Source organism: Squalius cephalus (genome assembly GCF_949319135.1).
Source record: "Squalius cephalus genome assembly, chromosome: 22".
Lineage (NCBI taxonomy): Eukaryota > Metazoa > Chordata > Actinopteri > Cypriniformes > Leuciscidae > Squalius > Squalius cephalus.
The window spans coordinates 1,034,435-1,057,751 of NC_137143.1; the positions used below are offsets into that span (position 1 = coordinate 1,034,435).

The 23,317-nt window shown below is 41.7% G+C and overlaps 1 protein-coding gene across 1 annotated transcript in view; it reads right to left on the reverse strand.

The window, feature by feature from the left end:
- syn2b (synapsin IIb) overlaps positions 1–23,317 on the reverse strand; it is a 117,983-nt gene that overhangs the window by 15,103 nt on the left and 79,563 nt on the right. The window contains exons 7-10 of the mRNA XM_079857231.1: positions 14,690–14,832; positions 9,177–9,251; positions 8,081–8,183; positions 2,200–2,352 (exon numbers count right to left, since the gene is read on the reverse strand). Coding sequence (XP_079713357.1) covers positions 2,200–2,352; positions 8,081–8,183; positions 9,177–9,251; positions 14,690–14,832 — 474 coding nt within the window. The remainder of the gene's footprint in view (positions 1–2,199; positions 2,353–8,080; positions 8,184–9,176; positions 9,252–14,689; positions 14,833–23,317) is intronic.

Genomic DNA, 23,317 nt, shown 5'->3' on the forward strand with positions numbered 1-23,317 from the left:
TGGACACACACTGGACACACACTGGACACATTTACAACACTGGACACACACTGGACACATTTACAACACTGGACACACACTGGACACATACTGGACACATTTACAACACTGGACACACACTGGACACACACTGGACACACACTGGACACATTTACAACACTGGACACACACTGGACACATTTACAACACTGGACACACACTGGACACATTTACAACACTGGACACACACTGGACACACACTGGACACATTTACAACACTGGACACACACTGGACACACACTGGACACACACTGGACACATTTACAATACTGGACACACACTGGACACACACTGGACACATTTACAACACTGGACACACACTGGACACATTTACAACACTGGACACACACTGGACACATTTACAACACTGGACACACACTGGACACATTTACAACACTGGACACACACTGGACACATTTACAACACTGGACACACACTGACACATTTACAACACTGGACACACACTGGACACACACTCGACACATTTACAACACTGGACACACACTGGACACACACTCGACACATTTACAACACTGGACACACACTGGACACACACTGACACATTTACAACACTGGACACACACTGGACACATTTACAACTGGACCTAAAAATGACAATTTGAATGTCATTCAGATCTGTCTGAGTTTCTTTCTTCTGTGGAACACAAATAGAAGAAATCTTGAAAATGTCTCAGTGTGTTTTTTGTCCATATGCAATGAAAGTCATTGGGGTGTAATATTGTTTTGGGACCGAATGCCTTCTATTGTAGCAGTCTTTAAAATAAAGAAAGTCTTTGAGGTTTGTAACCACATGAAGCCAGTAAATGATGACAATGTTTTTATTGTTAGGCGAACTATCATTTTAGGTTCAAGGGCAGTATCAAGAATACAGCAATGATATTTTAGTTATGTTATAGTTCTATTAAAATCCAGCTTTTAATGTTGTTTATGTGTCTATGTGGAGTTTTTAATATGCTTTAAGACAAAGCATGTGTAAGTTCATAAGTCGACAGCATTGCTGAGTATTTCCTCCTTAAAACTGCAGTGAACCAAAGACAGTCTCAAAAACACGCTTTGAAATCGCTGGTGTTTCTGACGTCACAAACTACCTTGTAACCAATCAGATCAACGTGTGATCGTCAACCAGTGGATCTCTGAGCTGAGTCAGTGAGTGGAGGCGGGGCTCATTTGCATATTCATAGAACCGCGCATACTAAATGAGGCAAGGGTGTCGAGTTACATTCAAGATATTTTAAAGCATGAAGACATTTTTTTCAAGGAAAAAAAAGTAAAATTATAAACTACATTTAAGTTTATAATTATTGAATAAATTATTGACTACAGAGGGACTAATAATTTGCTTTTGTTTTTATATTTTTTTAATATTTTTGTAATTTCATCATGTGCTTTTGTCATCTTATTTAACTTTTTTGTTTTCTTTTTAAATAAATATTGCTATTTAGGTTTTAGCCTAAATATTGTTAATAATTTTAGTGCTTAAATTTAAACTTTTTGCAGTTTTTTTTGCCAAAGCAACATTTCTAATTTTCGTTTAGCTTCAGTTTTCCAACTAATATTTACACTTTATTTTATGGCAGGTTTATTTCAATTAACAGATATGTTTTTAATACTTTATATGCTTTTTTATATGCAGGATGTTTAAAATCCTGTATATGCAAACACACATTGGTTTGCACAATGTGCTGTATGTTTGTTTATTGGAATATAATTTCTTGCACCAAACTGATAATATCCATTTGTGTTAGTGTTATGAATCCTGCAACTCCTCTCGATCACCACCAGAGGGCCTGGATATTAGTCTATTCCCTTCTAAACTACATTTTCCATGATCCCGTGCCTGGACTGATTCCCTGCACACCTGTTTCCTGTACCTGTGGATATTTAAGCACTGAACTAACACTGCTTTAACATTACTGAGCATTAATTGTCTTTTGATCCTTGGACCGTTTCTCTGGTTTATGATTGTTTGCTGTCTCTGCCCTTCCTGCACTGGTATTATATTTATTTAAGTATTCATCGCTTGTTTGCCTGATGGTGGTGTTAATGTTAATAAAGCTGCAAATGGATCTAAACCCCAGTCCCTCTGTAGTCCCTCTCATCTTCAATAGAGTTCACGATCGTTTGAGTTTGGTGACGTACGTGTGCAGGTTGTGCAGTGGTCGCAGGTCTGTGTGGAGAACGAGAGGTCGAGCGACTGGATTCCTGGTTCATCTTGGCCAGAACGATGGCGGCGATCAGCTGACGGTCCTCAAGCTGGTGTTCACCAATGAGCTGCATCGAAGAGCCCACCACCTACACACACACACACACACACACACACACACACACACACACACACACACACACACACACACGACAGCATTAATGCATTAAGATGAGCAGCGGCGGTTCTCAGCATTCAAAGGAATCCAAGACACAAAATAAAAGACACAGGGCATCATTTACTCTTCCTCATGTTGTTCCAAACCTGTTTGAGTTTCTTTCTTCTGCTGAACTTAAAGGAAGATATTTTGAAGAATATATATGAACATATGAAGAACTATTTATTAAAACTAAAATAACTATACAAAGACACCCTATGTGAATAGGGTAAAACATTTAGTGATAGAAATTGCCAGTTGATTGATTGCATTAAAAATTGCAACAAAAAAGTATTACATGTTTTCTGAAATCTTGTTTAAATATGCAAATTAGGCATTATCGAGTTTATTAAAAAACAATTTACACACATTTCCAGAAGAGAAATCTGAACATTGGATAAAGCAATTTTTTAAATTCTTGTTAGTTTTTACACACTGTAAAAAAATGATTGCTGTGATTATTAATCACAACTTAAAATTCAACATTAGAATAAGAAAGAATGTGTTGTTTCAACTTAAAAAGGTGTGTGTTTGTGCTTGACTTAAAATATTAAGTTTAACTTTAGTTTAGTTAAGTTGGACCAATTTTATGTTGTTATAACTAAAAAGCTCATTTACAGTGCAGTTCTCTTTTTATCACTCCATAAATAAAAAAAAAATACATTTTCAATGTATAAATGTTATATAAATCAGATGGATGATATATGAATTACCCATAAGAATAAAGACATGAATAAATCTGTGTAAAGCTGCTGAAGTGGAGATTTCTGACTCAAAATCTACAGACGAGAAGAGATCAAGTGCAATAAAATAAACACTTATATGTGTGTTTTGGATGTTTTCTGTCCACTGGTCTGAAAGAAAACATGTTATGGAAAATAGACCAAATTCTCCAAATGGACCAGTGCTTGAAAACAACACAGAAATCAATGCTTTGACCATCATAGTTCATCATCTGACATGCAATTATTTTGACATTGACTTGTAGCCTTAAGCAAATCTCTCTTCTACTAAAGGAAGAATGATGTCTGTTTTCTTGTAGACAATGATCTGATTTCAGAATTCTGTCATTGTGGTGCGACACCAGGAAGACAATCATGACCACATCCTTCCATCATGGAAATTCTAAATATTGTCTATTTAACCACATTAACCCTAAGGTTACCTCTAGTCAACAGGATGTGTTAAAGGGACCATCAAAATAAAGAAAAATCCGAAACAGTTTCCGCCTCAGTGAGATTTTCAATTCGAACACTGTTATATTTATTAGTGTGGTAAAGATAAAGTAACATTTCCTTTATGCATGTAGAACAGAGGCAGAGTTTTATATTAATGACAATAATGATCGTTGACCATTTAAAAATAAATAAATAAATAAATAAATAAGATAAAAATGATAAAAGTAAAAAGTACACCCCACCATGGGATATAGAACTTTTAGTTGAACTGCCCCGAGTCTTTGGAATACCTTACCTCAAGACATACGAAAAAGTTCTAGTCTTTCAATTTTTAAATCATGTCTTAAAACCATTTTTTTTTTAGATTAGCTTATTATGATTGACATAGCCTTTGTGAACAATCGTTGGGGGTGAACAATCGAGCCCCCTGCTTGGGACAGAAGGTCCAGAGGAGGCCTGTCGAAGAAAGACACTAAATCGGGGAGCCAAACTCGGCCCGGCCACCGCGGGGCTATAAGGAGTAGGCATACTTGGTCCCTGCGAACTCTCTCCAGAACTCCCGGGAGCAGAGCGATCGGGGGAAAAGTGTACAAACGTCGCCTCGGCCACGTCTGTACCATCGCGTCCAGTCCGAGAGGAGCTATATGCGTGAGGGAGAACCAGAGTGGACAGTGAGACGTCTCTCGAGACGCAAACAGATCCACTTGTGCCCGGCCGAACACCCTCCACCTCTGCTCCACCTCCTTGGGGTGGAGCCTCCATTCCCCGGGCCTCAGCCCCAGTCTCCACAGACTGCTCCTATATTCTGGACCCCAGGGATGTAAGCCACTCTGAGTGACAGCAGCTTCCCCTGGGACCAGAGGAGGATTTGGTGGGCCAGTTTGCATAGCGAACGTGAGCACAACCCCCCCGATTATTTTTTATAGGCGACCACCAATGTGTTGTCTGTCCGGACCAGCACATGATGGCCCCTGAGGTCTGGGAGGAAATTCTTGAAGGCAAGAAATACGGCCAACATCTCTAGGCGGTTGATGTGCCAAGAGAGATGATTGTCCCTCCATAGATCCTGAGTCGAGCATCCTTCCAGGATCGCTCCCCAGCCCGTGAGGGAGGCATCTGTCGTTAGACAAGAAGCTCCCAACACGGGGCCCTGGGACAGGAATCATGGTTTCTTCCCCATAACCAGGGGGTGTAAGCATCGCCGCGCAACCCTGATCATGTGAAAGTTGTTGCCCCTCAGGGAAAAGCCTTTGGTCCTGAGCCACCACTGCAGGGGTCTCATGTACAAACAGTCTAAAAGGGATCACGTTGGACGCTGCTGCCATCGGACCCAACAGCCTCTGAAACTGTTTGACAGTGAGTGACTGGCCTAGCTTTATTCTTTTCACAGCTGACAGGATAGACTCTATGCGTGCCAGTGATAGGCATGCCCAAATCAACATAGAATCCCAAACCACGCCCAGAAAAGTGGTCCTCTGTAGTGGAGAAAGCACACTCTTTTTGGCGTTTAACCGTAACCCCAACTTTCTCATGTGGGCGAGAACGACATCTCGACGCCGAACCGCCAACTGATGCGACTGAGCCAGAATCAACCAAACGTCAATGTAGTTCATGATGCAAATACCCTGCAGACGCAGTGGCGCCAGAGCTGCATCTACGCATTTGATGAAAGTGCGGGTTGATAGTGCTAGGCCGAACTGAAGAACTCGAAATTGGTAGGCTTTGCCCCCGAAAGCGAACCTCAGGAACTTCCTGTGATGTGGAAGGATGGATATATGGAAGTATGCATCCTTGAGATCTATCGTGACAAACCAGTCCTCGGGTCTGATCTGTGGCATGATTTGTCTCAGGGTTAACATTTTGAATTTTAGCTGCATGACTGACTCATTCAGCACTCTCAGATCCAAAATGGGACGCAACCCCCCATCCTTCTTTGAAACTATGAAATACCGACTGTAGAATCCGGTTTTCCTGCTGGAGGGGGGTACATGTTCTATGGGCCCTTTCTCTAAAAGGGTTTTCACTTATTGTTCCATTACCAGAACCTGCTCGGGGCCCACCACCGTGGATAGGACCCCATAAACCTGGGCGGGCGAGACCCGAACTGTATTTGGTAACCCTTTTCTATGGTCTGCAGGACCCAACAAAAAACATTTGGCAGTACCTTCCACACAGTCTAAAATTCTACTAGAGGTAACAGCCTCTCGTGACTGGCTTCTGGATTTTGTTGCACAATCAGCCCGACGCCCTGTAACGGCGAACCGGCAGGGAACGACTGAACTGACTGCTCTGGGACCCTCCTCGGAGGGGGTGGGCATCACAGGACCACTACATTTCGGAGGTATGGACAGGGACCATCCTGGTGGTGGTGGGGAGGATGGAGGTAATTGATGGCGTCAGCATCTGCGAACTCAGATGTGTGTAAGTACTTTTTATACTGCAAGTATTATAACACGATTGGTTAGATCTGAAGGTAATAAGTGACGCAACAATTGAGTCTTCCTGGCAAAACTTATGCTAAAGCTTTCATGGGTGCACACACAGTCTGAACTGCTTACTTGCCATATTTTCTGATATATATACAGTGGGGAGAACAAGTATTTGATACACTGCCGATTTGGCAGGTTTTCCTACTTACAAAGCATGTAGAAGTCTGTAATGTTTATCATAGGTACTCTTCAACTGTGAGAGACGGAATCTAAAACAAAAATCCAGAAAATCACCTTGTATGATTTTTAAATAATTAATTTGCATCTTATTGCATGACATAAGTATTTGATCACCTACCAACCAGTAGGAATTCCGGCTCTCACAGACCTGTTAGTTTTTCTTTAAGAAGCCCTCCTGTTCTCCACTCATTACCTGTATTAACTACACCTGTTTGAACTCGTTACCTGTATAAAAGACCTGTCCACACACTCAATCAAACAGACTCCAACCTCTCCACAATGGCCAAGACCAGAGAGCTGTGTAAGGACATCAGGGATAAAACTGTAGACCTGCACAAGGCTGGGATGGGCTACAGGACAATAGGCAAGCAGCTTGAGGAGAAGGAAACAACTGTTGGCGCAATTATTAGAAAATGTAAGAAGTTCAAGATGACGGTCAATCTCCCTCGGTCTGGGGCACCATGCAAGATCTCACCTTGTGGGGCATCAATGATCATGAGGAAGGTGAGGGATCAGCCCAGAACTACACAGCAGGACCTGGTCAATAACCTGAAGAGAGCTGTGACCACAGTCTCAAAGAAAACCATTAGTAACACACAACGCCGTCATGGATTAAAATCCTGCAGCGCACGCTTGGTCCCCCTGCTCAAGCCAGCGCATGTCCAGGCCCATCTGAAGCTTGCCAATGACCATCTGGATGATCCAGAGGAGGAATGGGAGAAGGTCATGTGGTCTGATGAGACAAAAATAGAGCTTTTTGGTCTAAACTCCACTCGCCGTGTTTGGAGGAAGAAGAAGGATGAGTACAACCCCAAGAGCACCATCCCAACCGTGAAGCATGGAGGTGGAAACATCATTCTTTGGGGATGCTTTTCTGCAAAGGGGACAGGACGACTGCACCGTATTGAGGGGAGGATGGAGCCATGTATCGCGAGGTCTTGGCCAACAACCTCCTTCCCTCAGTAAGAGCATTGAAGATGGGTCGTGGCTGGGTCTTCCAGCATGACAACGACCGGAAACACACAGCCAGGGCAACTAAGGAGTGGCTCCGTAAGAAGCATCTCAAGGTCCTGGAGTGGCCTAGCCAGTCTCCAGACCTGAACCCAATAGAGAATCTTTGGAGGAGCTGAAAGTCCGTATTGCCCAGCGACAGCCCCGAAACCTGAAGGATCTGGAGAAGGTCTGTATGGAGGAGTGGGCCAGAATCCCTGCAGTGTGTGCAAACCTGGTCAAGAACTACAGGAAACGTATGATCTCTGTCATTGCAAACAAAGGTTTCTGTACCAAATATTAAGTTCTGCTTTTCTGATGTATCAAATACATATGTCATGCAATAAAATGCAAATTAATTACTTAAAAATCATACAATGTGATTTTCTAGATTTTTGTTTTAGATTCCGTCACTCACAGTTGAAGAGTACCTATGATAACAATTACAGACTTCTACATGCTTTGTAAGTGGGAAAACCTGCAAAATCGGCAGTGTATCAAATACTTGTTCTCCCCACTGTATATGACAAAACAACACCAAATAGACAATAACAGTTTCACACAGAGCGCTTGTGAAGACACAGAAAACCCTTGAAAGGGAACTGTCGCAATGTCTGACTCAGATTCCCACAAGTAGATTTGTCATGGATATATGTGTTCTTTGGAAAACCTCATAAAACAAACACTCTCACTGTGGTAAAACGCCTCTTTGTATGACTATAATCCTTATAATACTAATTAAACACTTTAGTCTGGCGTAGAACTGAAACTCTCAGCTCACATGCAGTGATATCAATGTCGATAAATGAACGCTCGCTCTCACCTCAGTGATATAATCCTTCCCATCTTTCCCATGTATGGCTTTAACAGCACAGATGTCCAGACCTCCGAAGACATCGGCACAGGCGTCCACCCACATCTTATATCTGGAGAGAAGATCACATATCTATCTATTATATCTACAGGAGAGAAGATCACCAGCTCTCACTTTCACAATTACTGATCACTTCAGCTATACATGAAGTTCAAAACGTAGGTTCAGGAGGAGCCTAAACATTCAGTTCTGTCAATCATTACGAGCATACTATATAAGCAGCAGACACCACGTCATCCCATTGACAAATTCTTCCGGCAGCCCTCCTCCTCCCCTTCTCCTCCAGTAAATTATCTCTATCCTCTTATGTGCAATTCCATCATTGGGGGGGGGGGGGGGGGGGGTGTTCAACTCGGAGCTCAAGCCGAGCCTCAGGTTCAAGCCTCCACCAAGGACAGCAAGCCAAGTTAGTTTACTATTAAACTTCAAGGTTGAATGGGCAGGCAAACTAGTGAAATTTACATTCATGCATATGGCGAATGCTTTTATCCAAAGCGACTTGCATTGCATTCAAAATACAACATTTATTTTTTATCAGCCTATCAAACCCATGCAAGCGCCTCAATCGACTGCACAATGGAACAAAACTCACTGTCTGTCTGTGAGTTATTCTCCAAGATCTTTTCAGTGATTGCAAACCTGTCTGTGAAAAGTCTGTGAAAGTGTGTGTGTGTGTGTGTGTGTGTGTGTGTGTGTGTTTGTGTGAGTGATTAAGTGAGTGAGTAGTGTGTGTGTGTGTGTGTGTGTGTGTGTGTGTGTGTGTGTTTGTCTGAGTGATTGAGTGAGTAGTGTGTGTGTGTGTGTGTGTGTGTGTGTGTTTGTCTGAGTGATTGAGTGAGTAGTGTGTGTGTGTGTGTGTGTGTGTGTGTGTGTGTGTTTGTGTGAGTGATTAAGTGAGTGAGTAGTGAGTAGTGTGTATGTGTGTGTGTGTGTGTGTTTGTCTGAGTGATTGAGTGAGTGAGTAGTGTGTGTGTGTGTGTGTGTGTGTGTGAGATTAAGTGAGTGAGTAGTGTGTGTGTGTGTGTGTGTGTGTGTGTATACTTACTTGTCAGTCATGGCCACTTGCTCCAGCATGGCAGAGCCTGTGTTTGACTTCCAGTTGCCAGAGATAGATGTTCTCCTGTGAATTATAATAATTTATCACGTCACATTCAGTGTGCATTAGATCTAGCTAATCATTATCACAGGAACGACTAATGTATGACTTCAGAAGATTTTACACAACATGTACAGACTGTTATTATGACATGTTTATGATAATTTTGCATTCTTTTTAAAGCTTGAACCTGAAGACCAAAAAAGAAAATGATACATTTAGTCCTGGTTCACTTATCAGTGATTACAATGCCTGTCCCGAACTAATGGACAAACTTTGTGACTATGGTGAGAATAACCAGGTATGCTTGACCATTCTGTCCTTTTTAGGCTCACATCTTGTATCAACGTTTAGATGCCTTTGGTCGGTGTTGAGTTCAAATTTCAGTCGATCCAGACCAGAGTTCATGTGGAAGCGGATCGAGACCCATCTTTTTGGTGCAGAGCAGTCGCACCAGAGTTCGTTTTGATTAAACAAATTTTTTCGTTTTGATGCCCACACACCCTAAAAGCATCAGTAGTTGCCAACCATATGGAGATCATACTGTGCAAATGGTAAACAAATGGTACATCCATGATTAAAAAGCTACAAAAACATGTTTATCAAATGATTGTCACAGGTGTTTGCAGGAAGACAGAACAAGATGACGGTATCTTTTCAACACGAAGGTTTAATGATCAAAAATACAGGACAGCAGAACAGGCAGCAACACACACTTTTTACAGCGGAGATCGGACAGAGACTGACTGAACAGACGGAACTTAAATGCAAACACAGATGACAATGATTAACGAAACACAGGTGATACAGATAACGGCGATTGACTTAAGACAGGTGATACAGCTGAACTGATAATGACAGTGAAGATGACACGTGACATGTGATGACAACCGACTACTACAGTATCTCATCAGGCAGTGCATTGTAGTCTCCCTGAGGAAAAATTCGATTCATTCATTGCTATAGGAGAGGAAGAATTTTCTAAACTTATTAAATCATCTAAATCGACAACATGTATTTTAGACCCTATACCGACTAATCTACTGAAAGAGATGCTTCCAGAGGTCATAGATCCTCTTCTTAATATCATTAATTCATCTTTGTCATTAGGATACATACCAAAAACTTTTAAGCTGGCTATGATTAAACCGCTTGTTAAACTTGATCCTACAGAATTAGTCAATTACAGGCCGATCTCGAATCTTCCCTTTCTGTCAAAGATACTAGAAAAGGCAGTATCCTCACAACTGTGTTCCTTTCTTGAAAGAAATGATATCTGCGAGGATTTCCAGTCAAGATTTAGACCGTACCATAGTACTGAGACAGCTCTCATTAGAGTCACAAATGATTTGCTCTTATCATCCGATCGTGGTTGTGTCTCGCTATTAGTGTTACTCGGTCTTAGTGCTGCATTGACACTATTGACCACAACATTCTTTTAAATAGACTCGAAAATGATATTGGCATTAGTGGAATTGCATTAGCATGGTTTTAATCATACTTATCTGACCGCTATTAGTTTGTAGCAGTAAATGAAGAGATGTCTCATCAATCACAAGTTCAGTATGGCGTACCACAAGGCTCAGTACTAGGACCGCTGCTGTTCACTCTGTACATGCTACCATTAGGAGATATCATTAGGAAACATGGAATTAGTTTTCACTGTTATGCTGATGATACTCAGCTCTATATTTCTTCACACCCAGACGAAACTTATCAACTCACAAAATTAACGGAATGCATAGCTGATATAAAAAACTGGATGACTAGTAATATCCTACTACTTAATTCTGAAAAAACAGATATTCTAATTATTGGACAAAAAATTCCCACACGTAATAACCAAGAATACTGTCTAACACTTGATGGCTGCTCTGTCAAGTCTTCGTCGTCGGTTAGGAACCTGGGTGTGCTCTTTGATACCAATCTTTCATTTGAAAGTCACGTTTCTAGCATCTGTAAAACCGCATTCTTCCATCTTAAAAATATATCTAAATTACGTCATATGCTTTCATTGACAAATGCGGAACAATTAGTTCATGCGTTCATGAGCTCAAGGCTAGATTATTGTAATGCTATTATGGGTGGTTGCCCTGCACGCTTAATAAACAAACTACAGCTGGTCCAAAACGCAGCAGCTCGAGTTCTTACCAGAACCAGGAAGTATGACCATATTAGCCCTGTTCTGTCAACACTACATTGGCTCCCTATTAAACATCGTATACATTTTAAAATATTGCTGATTACTTACAAAGCACTAAATGGTTTAGCTCCGCAGAGCTTGAGCGAGCTCTTAACGCATTATAGTCCTTCACGTCTATTGCGATCTCAAAATTACGGCCAGTTGATAATACCTAGAATATCTAAATCGACTGCTGGCGGTAGATCCTTCTCCTATTTAGCACCAAAACTTTGGAACAGCCTTCCTACCATTGTCCGGGAAGCAGACACACTCTGTCAGTTCAAAGCTAGATTAAAGACACATCTCTTTGACCTAGCATTCACATAATACATTATAGACTTCTATAATTCAATGTTAGGCTGCATAGATTAGGTCAGCCGGAACCGGGAACACTCCCCATAAATCCTGATGTACTCGTTACATCATAAGAAGGATGGCGTCTATGCTAATATTAGTCTCTCTGTTTATCCGAGGTTTACCGCAGTCCGCCGGATCCAGGCCGTATCCAGATCTGATGAAGGACCTGTGCCTGGACGCGACGACAGCGCAGTCCTGAAGTGTCACTAGTCTCTCCCCTGTGAAGGCCTCCTTCCCCTCCCTTTACCTCTGTACAGATAAAATGTTGTCGGGATAATTCCGGTTAACGTGGCTACACAAATTATAGATTTTTAAGGCCAGACAAGTAGTTTATTGAGGGTTGAATTGTAAAGAAGGACTACACGCCTGTGCACATATATATTCAAACGCGCATACCTTTGAACTGAACACGTAATGCGCATGTGTGCATGTTTTCGCCGGTTTGCGTTTTTGAGGTTTGCGCAGAGATAACGGATAATCGTTTGTACCTCGGAACCTATTCAAGTGAGTGTGCTCTCGAGACACCAGGCACTGTTTTGTGCGGATGAGCAGTCGGAGCGTGTTAAGGATTTTCCTGTTGTGTTAGCGGCCCCTAAGTTAATAACTAATTATCTTCACAACGGAAGTGAATCAATCAATCATAACTAACTTTAGCTGGACAATAACTTTATCCTAGTTATTGTTTTTGTCTATCATTTCCTATTATCACAGTATAGCTGCTTTGAAACAATCCATATTGTTTAAAAGCGCTATATAAATGAAGGTGACTTGACTTGACTTGACAAGTCCAAATGAAAACAAACTAAACCAAACACCACTGTGACAATGATAATCACACCCTGATGGAAAATAATTATTTTTTTCTTTCTTTTTTGGTCTCGACAAGCTTGCCTATTCGAATTGTAATTTTTTCTCATGGGGTCTTAAGGTATTTTCAACATTTACAGGAGTTAGTCTGTGATTTTATTGCCATCCGAATCCAGAATGTCAGTGTTTTTCTCCCACCACCCGCGTAAACATCCCCGGCCGAATCACCTACTGTTTTTGGACAAACACAACATTAAAAATACAAACCAAGCAGATTTATTTTTACCTCATGTATATAAGAGGCTGCATTAACTTGTTTCCGCTAATTTACATATTTTTAAAATTACATCCTTTTGAGATAAAATGCAAGACAAAACCATTTAGAATATAGCATACGCACATCTAGCTTCCTATTTTTAAAAATGAGATTTAATTAAACAATAAATAGAACATTATGTTCCTATTCCAAGCATATGACATTTTATTTACAGCAGACGATCATGTGACTGATCACGTGAGCAGCGAGTTCGCGGGTTCATAAGATCACAAAACTCGCTCCTCCACCGTCAATAAATCTCCATCCGAATGCATGAGTTTTAGCACTTACAGATGTAAACTTTTATTACTGAAATGCTGGAAAGTATTTACAAGAACAATATTTCATCACCGCTCCACCTCAGCGAACAAAAAAGGAGGAAGAGAAAAAAGCACGTAAATATTTGAAATGGGCCGTTATTGTGACAGCGATATACACTCACCTAAAGGATTATTAGGAACACCATACTAATACTGTGTTTGACCCCCTTTCACCTTCAGAACTGCCTTAATTCTACGTGGCATTGATTCAACAAGGTGCTGAAAGCATTCTTTAGAAATGTTGGCCCATATTGATAGGATAGCATCTTCAGTTGATGGAGATTTGTGGGATGCACATCCAGGGCACGAAGCTCCCGTTCCACCACATCCCAAAGATGCTCTATTGGGTTGAGATCTGGTGACTGTGGGGGCCATTTTAGTACAGTGAACTCATTGTCATGTTCAAGAAACCAATTTGAAATGATTCGAGCTTTGTGACATGGTGCATTATCCTGCTGGAAGTAGCCATCAGAGGATGGGCACATAGTGGTCATAAAGGGATGGACATGGTCAGAAACAATGCTCAGGTAGGCCGTGGCATTTAAACCATGCCCAATTGGCACTAAGGGGCCTAAAGTGTGCCAAGAAAACATCCCCCACACCATTACACCACCACCACCAGCCTGCACAGTGGTAACAAGGCATGATGGATCCATGTTCTCATTCTGTTTACGCCAAATTCTGACTCTACCATCTGAATGTCTCAACAGAAATCGAGACTCATCAGACCAGGCAACATTTTTCCAGTCTTCAACTGTCCAATTTTGGTGAGCTCGTGCAAATTGTAGCCTCTTTTTCCTATTTGTAGTGGAGATGAGTGGTACCCGGTGGGGTCTTCTGCTGTTGTAGCCCATCCGCCTCAAGGTTGTGCGTGTTGTGGCTTCACAAATGCTTTGATGCATACCTCGGTTGTAACGAGTGGTTATTTCAGTCAAAGTTGCTCTTCTATCAGCTTGAATCAGTCGGCCCATTCTCCTCTGACCTCTAGCATCAACAAGGCATTTTCGCCCACAGGACTGCCGCATACTGGATGTTTTTCCCTTTTCACACCATTCTTTGTAAACCCTAGAAATGGTTGTGCGTGAAAATCCCAGTAACTGAGCAGATTGTGAAATACTCAGACCGGCCCGTCTGGCACCAACAACCATGCCACGCTCAAAATTGCTTAAATCACCTTTCTTTCCCATTCTGACATTCAGTTTGGAGTTCAGGAGATTGTCTTGACCAGGACCACACCCCTAAATGCATTGAAGCAACTGCCATGTGATTGGTTGATTAGATAATTGCATTAATGAGAAATTGAACAGGTGTTCCTAATAATCCTTTAGGTGAGTGTAAATGATGCAATTTTGAATTTATTTTTTACAGACGTCCACATGAGAAACAATATCTGTCTGAATAGGGCTAATGATGGTCTGCCAGGTCAAACTGGCCTTGAGCATCAGTTCAACTGAACGGAAGAATGTGATCGTGGACTTACATGTAGGCTTTGTAATCCGAGCCGATCTTCTGGACCCTGATGTCATATTTGGCGTGGATGAAAGGCTCAGTGGTTGTGTATGTTTGAGTGATGGCCACGACACTCGCGATGTCCTGGAAGTCACTGTGATTGTCAATTTTCACCTGCCAGGGTTAAAATGTTATTAATGTCAAGTCAAGCCCAGTCACATTTATTTATAAAGCGCTTTTTACAATACAGATTGTTTCAAAGCAGCTTTACAGTGATAACAGGAAAATAATGCAACAAAGTTTGTTTCCAGAAGAAAATAGCGTCACAGTCCAGCTTCAGTAAGTTCAGTGATGGTTCATTTTTGTTGTAAAAAAGTTATTCATTTAGTTCATTTATATATACAGCTGCTCTGGAGAAAACAGTGATGTCATCGTCCAGCTCAGTTCAGTTCTCATATAATGGTGTCAATGCAGGCAGATCAATAATATTGTTGAATATTAAATTAAATGTTAAATTTAATGTCCCCAGCTAAGCAAGCCAAAAGCCAATGGTGAAAAAGGCGACAGTGGCAGTATTAAGATTCGGCATGTGTCAAAAATGATTGATGGCCCTATAATTAATGATGATTGATGGGTTGACCTTTTGACCTTGCCCCTCCCCTTGCCCTTGCGATGACCTTGCCCTGCCCTTGACCTGACCTTGCCCTAGCAGTGACCTTGTGTGTAATTGAATAATAGGATAATTGAATAATAGGATAATTGGATAATATGTCTATGACCTTGTGAGTATAAGGGATCCATTGTTTAATATTTGAACTTTGATATAATGGAAGTTATGAGGGTTGTAGATATCAGGATGTGTGGCACATGCAAGCCTCAGCATCGAGCTCCCTCCCTCCCAGAATGCAGTGGGGTTGCTGGGCACTGTGGAAGTGATAAGTGGAAGTGAAAGAGCACCGTCCTTCGGATGAGACGTTAAACCGATGTCCTGACTCTCTGTGGTCATTAAAAATCCCAGGATGTCCTTCGAAAAAGAGTAGGGGTGTAACCCCGGCATCCTGGCCAAATTTGCCCCTTGGCCCCTGTCCATCATGGCCTCCTAATCATCCCCATATACTGATTGGCTTCATCACTCTGTCTCCTCTCCACCAGTAAGCTGGTGTGTGGTGGGCGTTCTGGCGCAATATGGCTGCCGTCGCATCATCCAAGTGGATGCTGCACATTGGTGGTGGTTGAGGAGATTCCCCCCCTTCTATGTAAAGCGCTTTGAGGTCTCAGAAAAAGCGCTATATAAATGTAACAAATTATTATTATTATTATTATAAAAAAGAGGTTTTCTAATAATGATGTATATTTCACACTAGCTAAAGTTTAAAAAACATTCTGTTCTTTTAAAAGAAAATAGATTAAATGATTATAAAATAAAATATATAATATAAAATAAATATCTTCCTAAAAATCTACTGAACCAATTATTTTAGATTTAGATAAACAAAAGTGTATTCAGTGATCAGGATGAGACATTGCTAATGTTTTGTTAGTGCTAAAATTATTTCAAAGCATAATCTTAAAAAATTAAATTATATCTTTTAAGAATAAAAGATTGCTTAATTTAAATTCAATGAATTAATAAAAACAAATATTCTACATCGATGTTATGTGGAAAAACTTGACTTGAACTTAAAGTATATTTAAGTAAGTAAGATATGTATAAAATAAAAGATGTTTTAAATTAAATTCAATGAATTATTAGAAGTCTTAATAAAAACAAATATTCTACATCGATGGTCTGTGGAAAAACATGACTTGAACTTAAAGTTGTAACGGTCAACAGCTGGAGTGCCCTTGAGAGCCACCAGAGGGCACTCCACATAAGACTATTATCACTCACAACTACATTTCCCATAACTCACTGTCCGGACTCATCATCACTTATCACTGATCACATTCACCTGTACCTCATTCACTGATTGCATTCACCTGTGTCTCATCCTGTTAGTCTCAGTCTATATATACCTTGTTCATTCATTCATTCACTCACCGCGAAGTCTTGTTAAGTGTTACACTGCATTTCTGAGCGTTTCCCTGGTTTTCTTGTTTCTTGGTTCTTTTGATATCTTGCCCTGTTCCCTGGATTACTCTTGCCTCTGGTCCCTGGATTACTCTCTTGCCTCTGGTCCCTGCCTGTTTGTTTGTTTTGTTTGTTTTGACTGCCTGCCTGTGTATGACCCTAGCCTGTACATTGGATTACGCCTCTGGATTGCCCCAGCCAATAAAGCTGCATTTGGATCTAACCTTCGTGTCTCAGAGCGGTTCGTAACAGAAGTATATTTTTTATTTATCAGGGGTATGCAAAACAATTCGACATTTAAAGTGTCACAAGTCATCTCACACATGTGAAATGTTCAATAATTCCTTAAGTTGTATCTGTGAGAAAATGACCACATAGGCCTATCTTCAGAAAGAGAGAGAGCAACAATGAAAACATTTAGAAACTGTGAAGCCTCAGGCTGTCCCCATTGATAGGCTGCTTATAAGGTCCTTCCGATCAGAGCAGCGTCTTCAGAGAAATAAGTTCCTTGACAATCATTAAAGATAGCTTCAGGATATAGGGTGACAGACCAGATGAGCCTCTGTGCATCATGTCACAGAGTATGTAATGTTAGTCTGCTATCACCTTTCCAGAGCCAAAGTTTTGGTCTTTTAGAAGTTTACTAGAAGTAAATTGTTATTTAACAATGTCTGTTCAAAAACTTTAGATTGTTGAGCATTTTTAAGAAAAACTGTACATTTATATGAAAAGATTCAATCAGCCTTTTTGGCCATGAGGGGTTTCAATTTTTATGGTGGGGGCTTTCCATAGCCATAATGATTTTTGTACTGTAACTGCATATGCTATCCCGTACACCTAAAGACGACCATCACAGAAAACATCTCAGGTTACGACTGTAACCCTAGCCAAATACCACCAAAAGGGACATGGTAGGCACTAAGGCCGCCACATACACCTTCAGTGTGGAAGGGGATAACCCTGCGGAAAAACAAACCCGCAGTAACTCCAGCACTGTACCAATCGGGCAGTAAACAGGGCCCCACTGTCCGAGATCCGCAATATGAAGTGAAAACCCATCACTTAATACATAAAGTTTACTCGTGGAGGGAGCTCTGGAGGGAAGTATGGTCTCCACAACCTCAGTTAAGAGACCAAAGTCAATGAGTTGGGCCCCCTCAGAGGCCAAATCCACAAGTTTCAAATCTCTTCCACTTGAGACCGAAGGTCCCTCCTGACTGGAATCTCCAAGGGAGAGCCGTCGAGGAGAGACACCAGGTCCGAAAACCAGTCAGCTCGGCCAGTACGGTTCTACTAGTAATAGAATTATTCCGTCCCAGCGGACCTTCTCCAGAACTCCTGGGAGCAGAGTAATCGGGGAAAGACGTACAGACTTAGCCTCGGCCATGTCAATACCACAACGTCCAGCCCCAAGGGAGCTGTGTGAGGGAGAACCAAAGTGGACCGTGCGTCGTATCCTGAGACGCAAAGAAATCCACCTCGGAGTGGAGCCTCCAATCCCCGGGCCTCAGCCCCTGCCTCAACAGGGTGTCTGCTCCTACATTCTGATGCCCCGGAAATAAACTGCTTTCAGGGAGAGCAGCTTCCCTAGGGACCACAAGAGAATCTGGTGCGCCAGTTTGCATAGTGGACGAGAACGCAGACCCCCTGCCAATTCACGCAAGAGACCACCGATGTGTTGTCTGTACGGACAAGCACATGATGGTCCTTCAGGTCTGGGAGGAAATGTCTCAACGCATTGAAGACTGCCATCATCTCCAGGCAGTTTATGTGCCAAGAAAGATGATGACTCCTCCACAGGCCCTGGGCTGAGCGGCCTTCAGTTACCGCTCCCCAGCCGGTGAGGGAAGCATCTGTCGAGATAGCAACTCGATGGCAAAGAGCTCCAAACACCGGACCCTGGGATAGGAACCAGTATTTCCTCCATATAACCAAGGCGCGGAGACACCGCCGCGTGATCTTGATCGTACGAACTAGGTTTCTCCTCGGGGAGAACCCTCTGGTTCTGAGCCACCACTGCAAGGGTCTCATGTACAGTAGGCCAAAGGGTATCACACTGGACGCTGCTGCTATGAGGCCCAACAGTTTCTCGAACTGTTTCACAGTGCGTGACTGGCTTAGCTTCAACTCTTTTGTGGCTGTGAGGATAGCAGCTACACGAACGTATAGTGTGGCTCGCATCGTGACTGAAGGAAAGTGGTTCTCTGTAGTGGAGAAAGCACACTCTTCTTGGCATTGAGTCCCAACCCCAATTTCTTATGTGAGCGAGGACGACATCTCGATGCCGGGCCGCTAACTGTCCGCCGGAATCAGCCAGTCATCGATGTAGTTCAGAATGCGTATGCACTGCAGCCTGAGCGAGGCCAGAGCTGCATCTACGCACTTCGTGAACGTGCGGGGTGATAGAGCTAGACCGAATGGAAGCACCAGATAATGGTATTCTTTACCCCAAAAGGAAACCTCAGGAACTTCCTGTGTTGAGGGAGGATGGAGACATGGAAGCAAGCGTCTTTTAAATCTATCGTGACAAACCAGTCCTCAGATCTGATTTGGGTCACGATCTGTTTGAGTGTGAGCATCTAGAACTTGAGTTTCATGACTGCACAATTCAACAGACGAAGATCTAAAATGGGACGCAACCCCCCCATCGCTTTTTTCAGAACAATAAAGTAGCGGCTGTAAAACCCTGATACTCTGTCGGGTGAGTACACCTGCTCTATAGCTCCCTTCGCTAATAGAGACTCTACTTCTTGCTCCATTACCAGAGCCTGCTCGGGATGTACTAACGTGAGTAGCATCCCGTTGTAACGAAGTGGAGGAGAATGAAACTGGATTCTGTAGCCTCTCTCTATTATCTGCAGGACCCATGGAGATATATTCGGCAGATTCTTCACTCTGTCAGAAATCTACTAAGGGTACCAGTCTCTCGAGGCCTCTGGTGTTATTGTAACAGCCACTTCGGTGACCTGAAGCATACTGGCAGGAAACAACCGAACTGACTGTTTTTGAACCCCCTCAGAGGGTGCGAGTTTGACTCAGAGTCGTGGTGACACCGAGCCATGTGCTCGCCGGAGACCGCTGCGCCCCGAGGCACCAAGGGTGGCAGAACGGCCTCCTGAGGGCACCGAGGTGGGGCGGGCACCGTATACTGAGGTGTACACCGCTCCACCCCGGTCGGGGTTTTTCGCAGAATAAACGGTCCTCAGATCCATCTTCTGCTTCAAAGGCTTCTGTGGAGAATGCCATTCCGGTCCCCAATCTTTCTGAGGGGGAGCACAGAAAACGACACTCTGTCCTGTACAAGGAGTTTGTTAATGACCAGGGCAGCTCCGCCCAGCAGCCCCATTTACGCCTTACCCACCAGCACCAAGAGTTTCTAACTGGCCTGGAGAGTAATGCCGAGCCTTAAGGGGAGCCTAAGCCGTGACAGGACTGATAGCTCGCAAGCGTCTGTTCTGCCTTTAGCATCGGCCATGCCCAAGCTCTTTCAACCCAATTTACTAAACATACATTTTTAGAATTGAAAATCCAGGATGAAAGGGTTGATCCGGGATCTCATTTTTTATTAGTGGAGATCGGGAAAAACTGTAAGGCCCTGACAAGCAAGTTATAAACTCCAAAACTCATTGTACACAAGGGATTGAGATGGAGAATCTTTAATTCCCTTAACTCGATGCTCAGCACATCCATCTCCTCAGAGGCGGACAGCTGCAGCACCGAATTATACCATTTAATTCCTCAAAATTAAATGTAAAAGTAAAAGATAAACCAGACAAGTTAACACGGTCTGGATGAAAGGCTGAATATATATTTATATATATATAGGCTTATATATATAAAAATAGTTTCAACATACAACAAAAGAATCATAAATTCATAGCTTGCAATACACTATGTATCTCTTTAATCTATGCATTGCATTCGCATAACCACTCGATTCTTATTGCAGTCTTTTTTAAATAAACAGTAGCATGGGGAAACTCCCGATAGTGCACACACGTCGGTAATGTTTATGAATGAACATAGCCCGTCCACTATTTTCATTTTTATTTAGAGCTACATGATTCTTCGAACATGCTCTATTGAGGGTGGTGAGTTTTTATTCCCCTGCATCGATGCTCAGCACTTCTACCTCCTCAGAGATTGACTGCTGAAACACTGTGCTCTCTAACCAGGGCGGAAGAAGCCGCGGCGCGGGCTTCCGATCCCAGAGAGAGAGCGCTGGATCCCCCGGGTAAAGGCAGAGAAAAGGCAGAGCTCGTCTCTAACCCCTCCGCGAGAGCCATTTGCGAACCCCATAATCCCAGCTTCCATACTGCCTCGGCAACAACGGGGCCGGCACTGCGAGGAACGCGAGCCTGAACACTAAGACAGACCGTATGCAACACAGAGCGCTTGCTGAGGCACAGAAGCTAGCGCGGCTCTATTCCGGATGTGCTTTCTCCTTTCCTGGTCGTGACGTCACCCGCCCGTGACGCCCACTCTCGCCATTGGACTAGTTGACACAAGTGCTTCAGACGCAATCACGCAGGAGCGTTCCCAAAGCGTCATCGACGTATCTCGAGTTCCCTCGAAAGGGAACTACATTTTTACATTTTCAAAAATAAATAAATAAATCATGTAATATCATTTCTAAGCTGTTTTGCACACACACACACACACACACACACACACACACACACACACGGTTCTATAAAATTAACTAATCTCTATTTTTAAATTAAATTATTATAAATAAAATATATAATCAATGAATAATAACAAATATGTTACTGAAATGTATTTAAAAAAATGTAAACATAGTTTTAGCTAAATGAATATATATATAAATATAAAAACACCTTACATTTCCAGAGAGGTGAAGTGGTTGTTTATGCAATGATAAAAAACAATCCAAAAAGCAAATAGTTTAAGTTGTCATAAACAAACCAGCCCCAGATCCTTCAGGGATAAACTACAGTGTGAATGAGGCTTCAGACGCTCACAGAGACGAGAGGAGTTACAGGCCAGATGAGCCTCGGGACACAGTGTCACAGCATGGAAACTTAGTCTGCGTTTACAGAGTTTTATTCATACTAAATTCATTTAAAAGCATAATCTTAAGAGTTTAAATTAGATCTTTTCAAATTAAAGTTAAAATCTTTAAAGTTTTATTAAAACCGTATCGTCTATTTATCTTCTTTGAAGACTTCTCTATGATAGGATATGAAATGATTTTGCTTAAATTTAACCTAAAGTAGCCTATTATTTTTTCTAAACAGCGTCTGTTCAAAAATAAATTTTAAAAATAAATTTTAAAGCAAAAACTGTGTTTAGGCGTCTTAGATCTTATTTATACAAACATATTTCAAACAGTATTTTTGTCCATGCAACACAAAACATGTTGTCAAAGTTTGTCACAATGTTTGTTGTTGTGGTTGTTTTGTTTTTAAGAAATCCGAGGGCTCTACATTGCTCTTATTTAGATGAAGTTTATCATTAGAAAATCCCCACACATTTTCAGAGACGCGATGTGCCTCTGTGGTCCAGCATAAGTAAAGTCTGTCTTGAGCGAATATTTCATTTTACTCGTCTTAATTCAAAGCATGATCCTATGATCTATTGCACGTATACGGTGTATAAGATCATTTTTACATTTCGTGTATCTCCCGAACTATCCTTAATCAGTGTGGAAACACACAGGGTGACACCCTTTACTGAGGATATACTATCGGTTATCTACTCAAAATATATGTTGAATTTTAAAATGTTAGCATTTGTTGATGCGACAGGGGAGAGCTGATGATACTATAGCAGGAGGCATGACCTCTGACCTCCTCGATTTCGAAGGCTTTTTTTTTGTTAAAGACCCTACAAGTTAGTTCTTAATTTCATTTGTGTAAATTACAAAACAACATTTTTCAACCGAGTGATTCTACACATGAGAGGTCTTCAGAAGCGAGTCTTCTGGGGTCAGTGGATCTCCTGGGAATATTTAATTTCCCTTAAAAACTAAAAGATGAAGCTAAATGACTCTAGGTTCCAGCGTTCCCCACCGAAATCAAATACTCTATTCTATACGCTTTGTATTACACTTTTTCAAAGGATAATCTTGCTTTAAAGTTTGAACACAAATTTAAAAGCATTTCTTCATATTGGCTGTGTTCTGACACAATGTCATTAATTGGTACTTTTACTTTTATAAAATGTACTTTTCTTATTTCTACAAAGGTTCAATACCAATTAATTTCCTAGAAAGTATAAAGTAAAAAAATGTGATATATGATATGTCTGATGCAATGTTTTTAAGAAATAGGTGTTGCAAAACTCCAAACAGTTCCTCACACAATGACAGCATTAAAGATGGTCAACGGCTCATGTCAACATGTTCAACCATTGATTGTCATTACAAAAAGTACTTTTCAATGAGCCGTTGAACATCTTTAATGCTGTCATTGTGTGAGGAAGTGTTTGGAGTTTTGCAACACCTATTTTTTTAAAACATTGCATCAGACGTATATCATATATCATATTTTTTACTTTATACTTGGTAGGAAATAAAAATACATTTTATAAAAGTAAAAGTACCAATTAATGGCATTGTGTCAG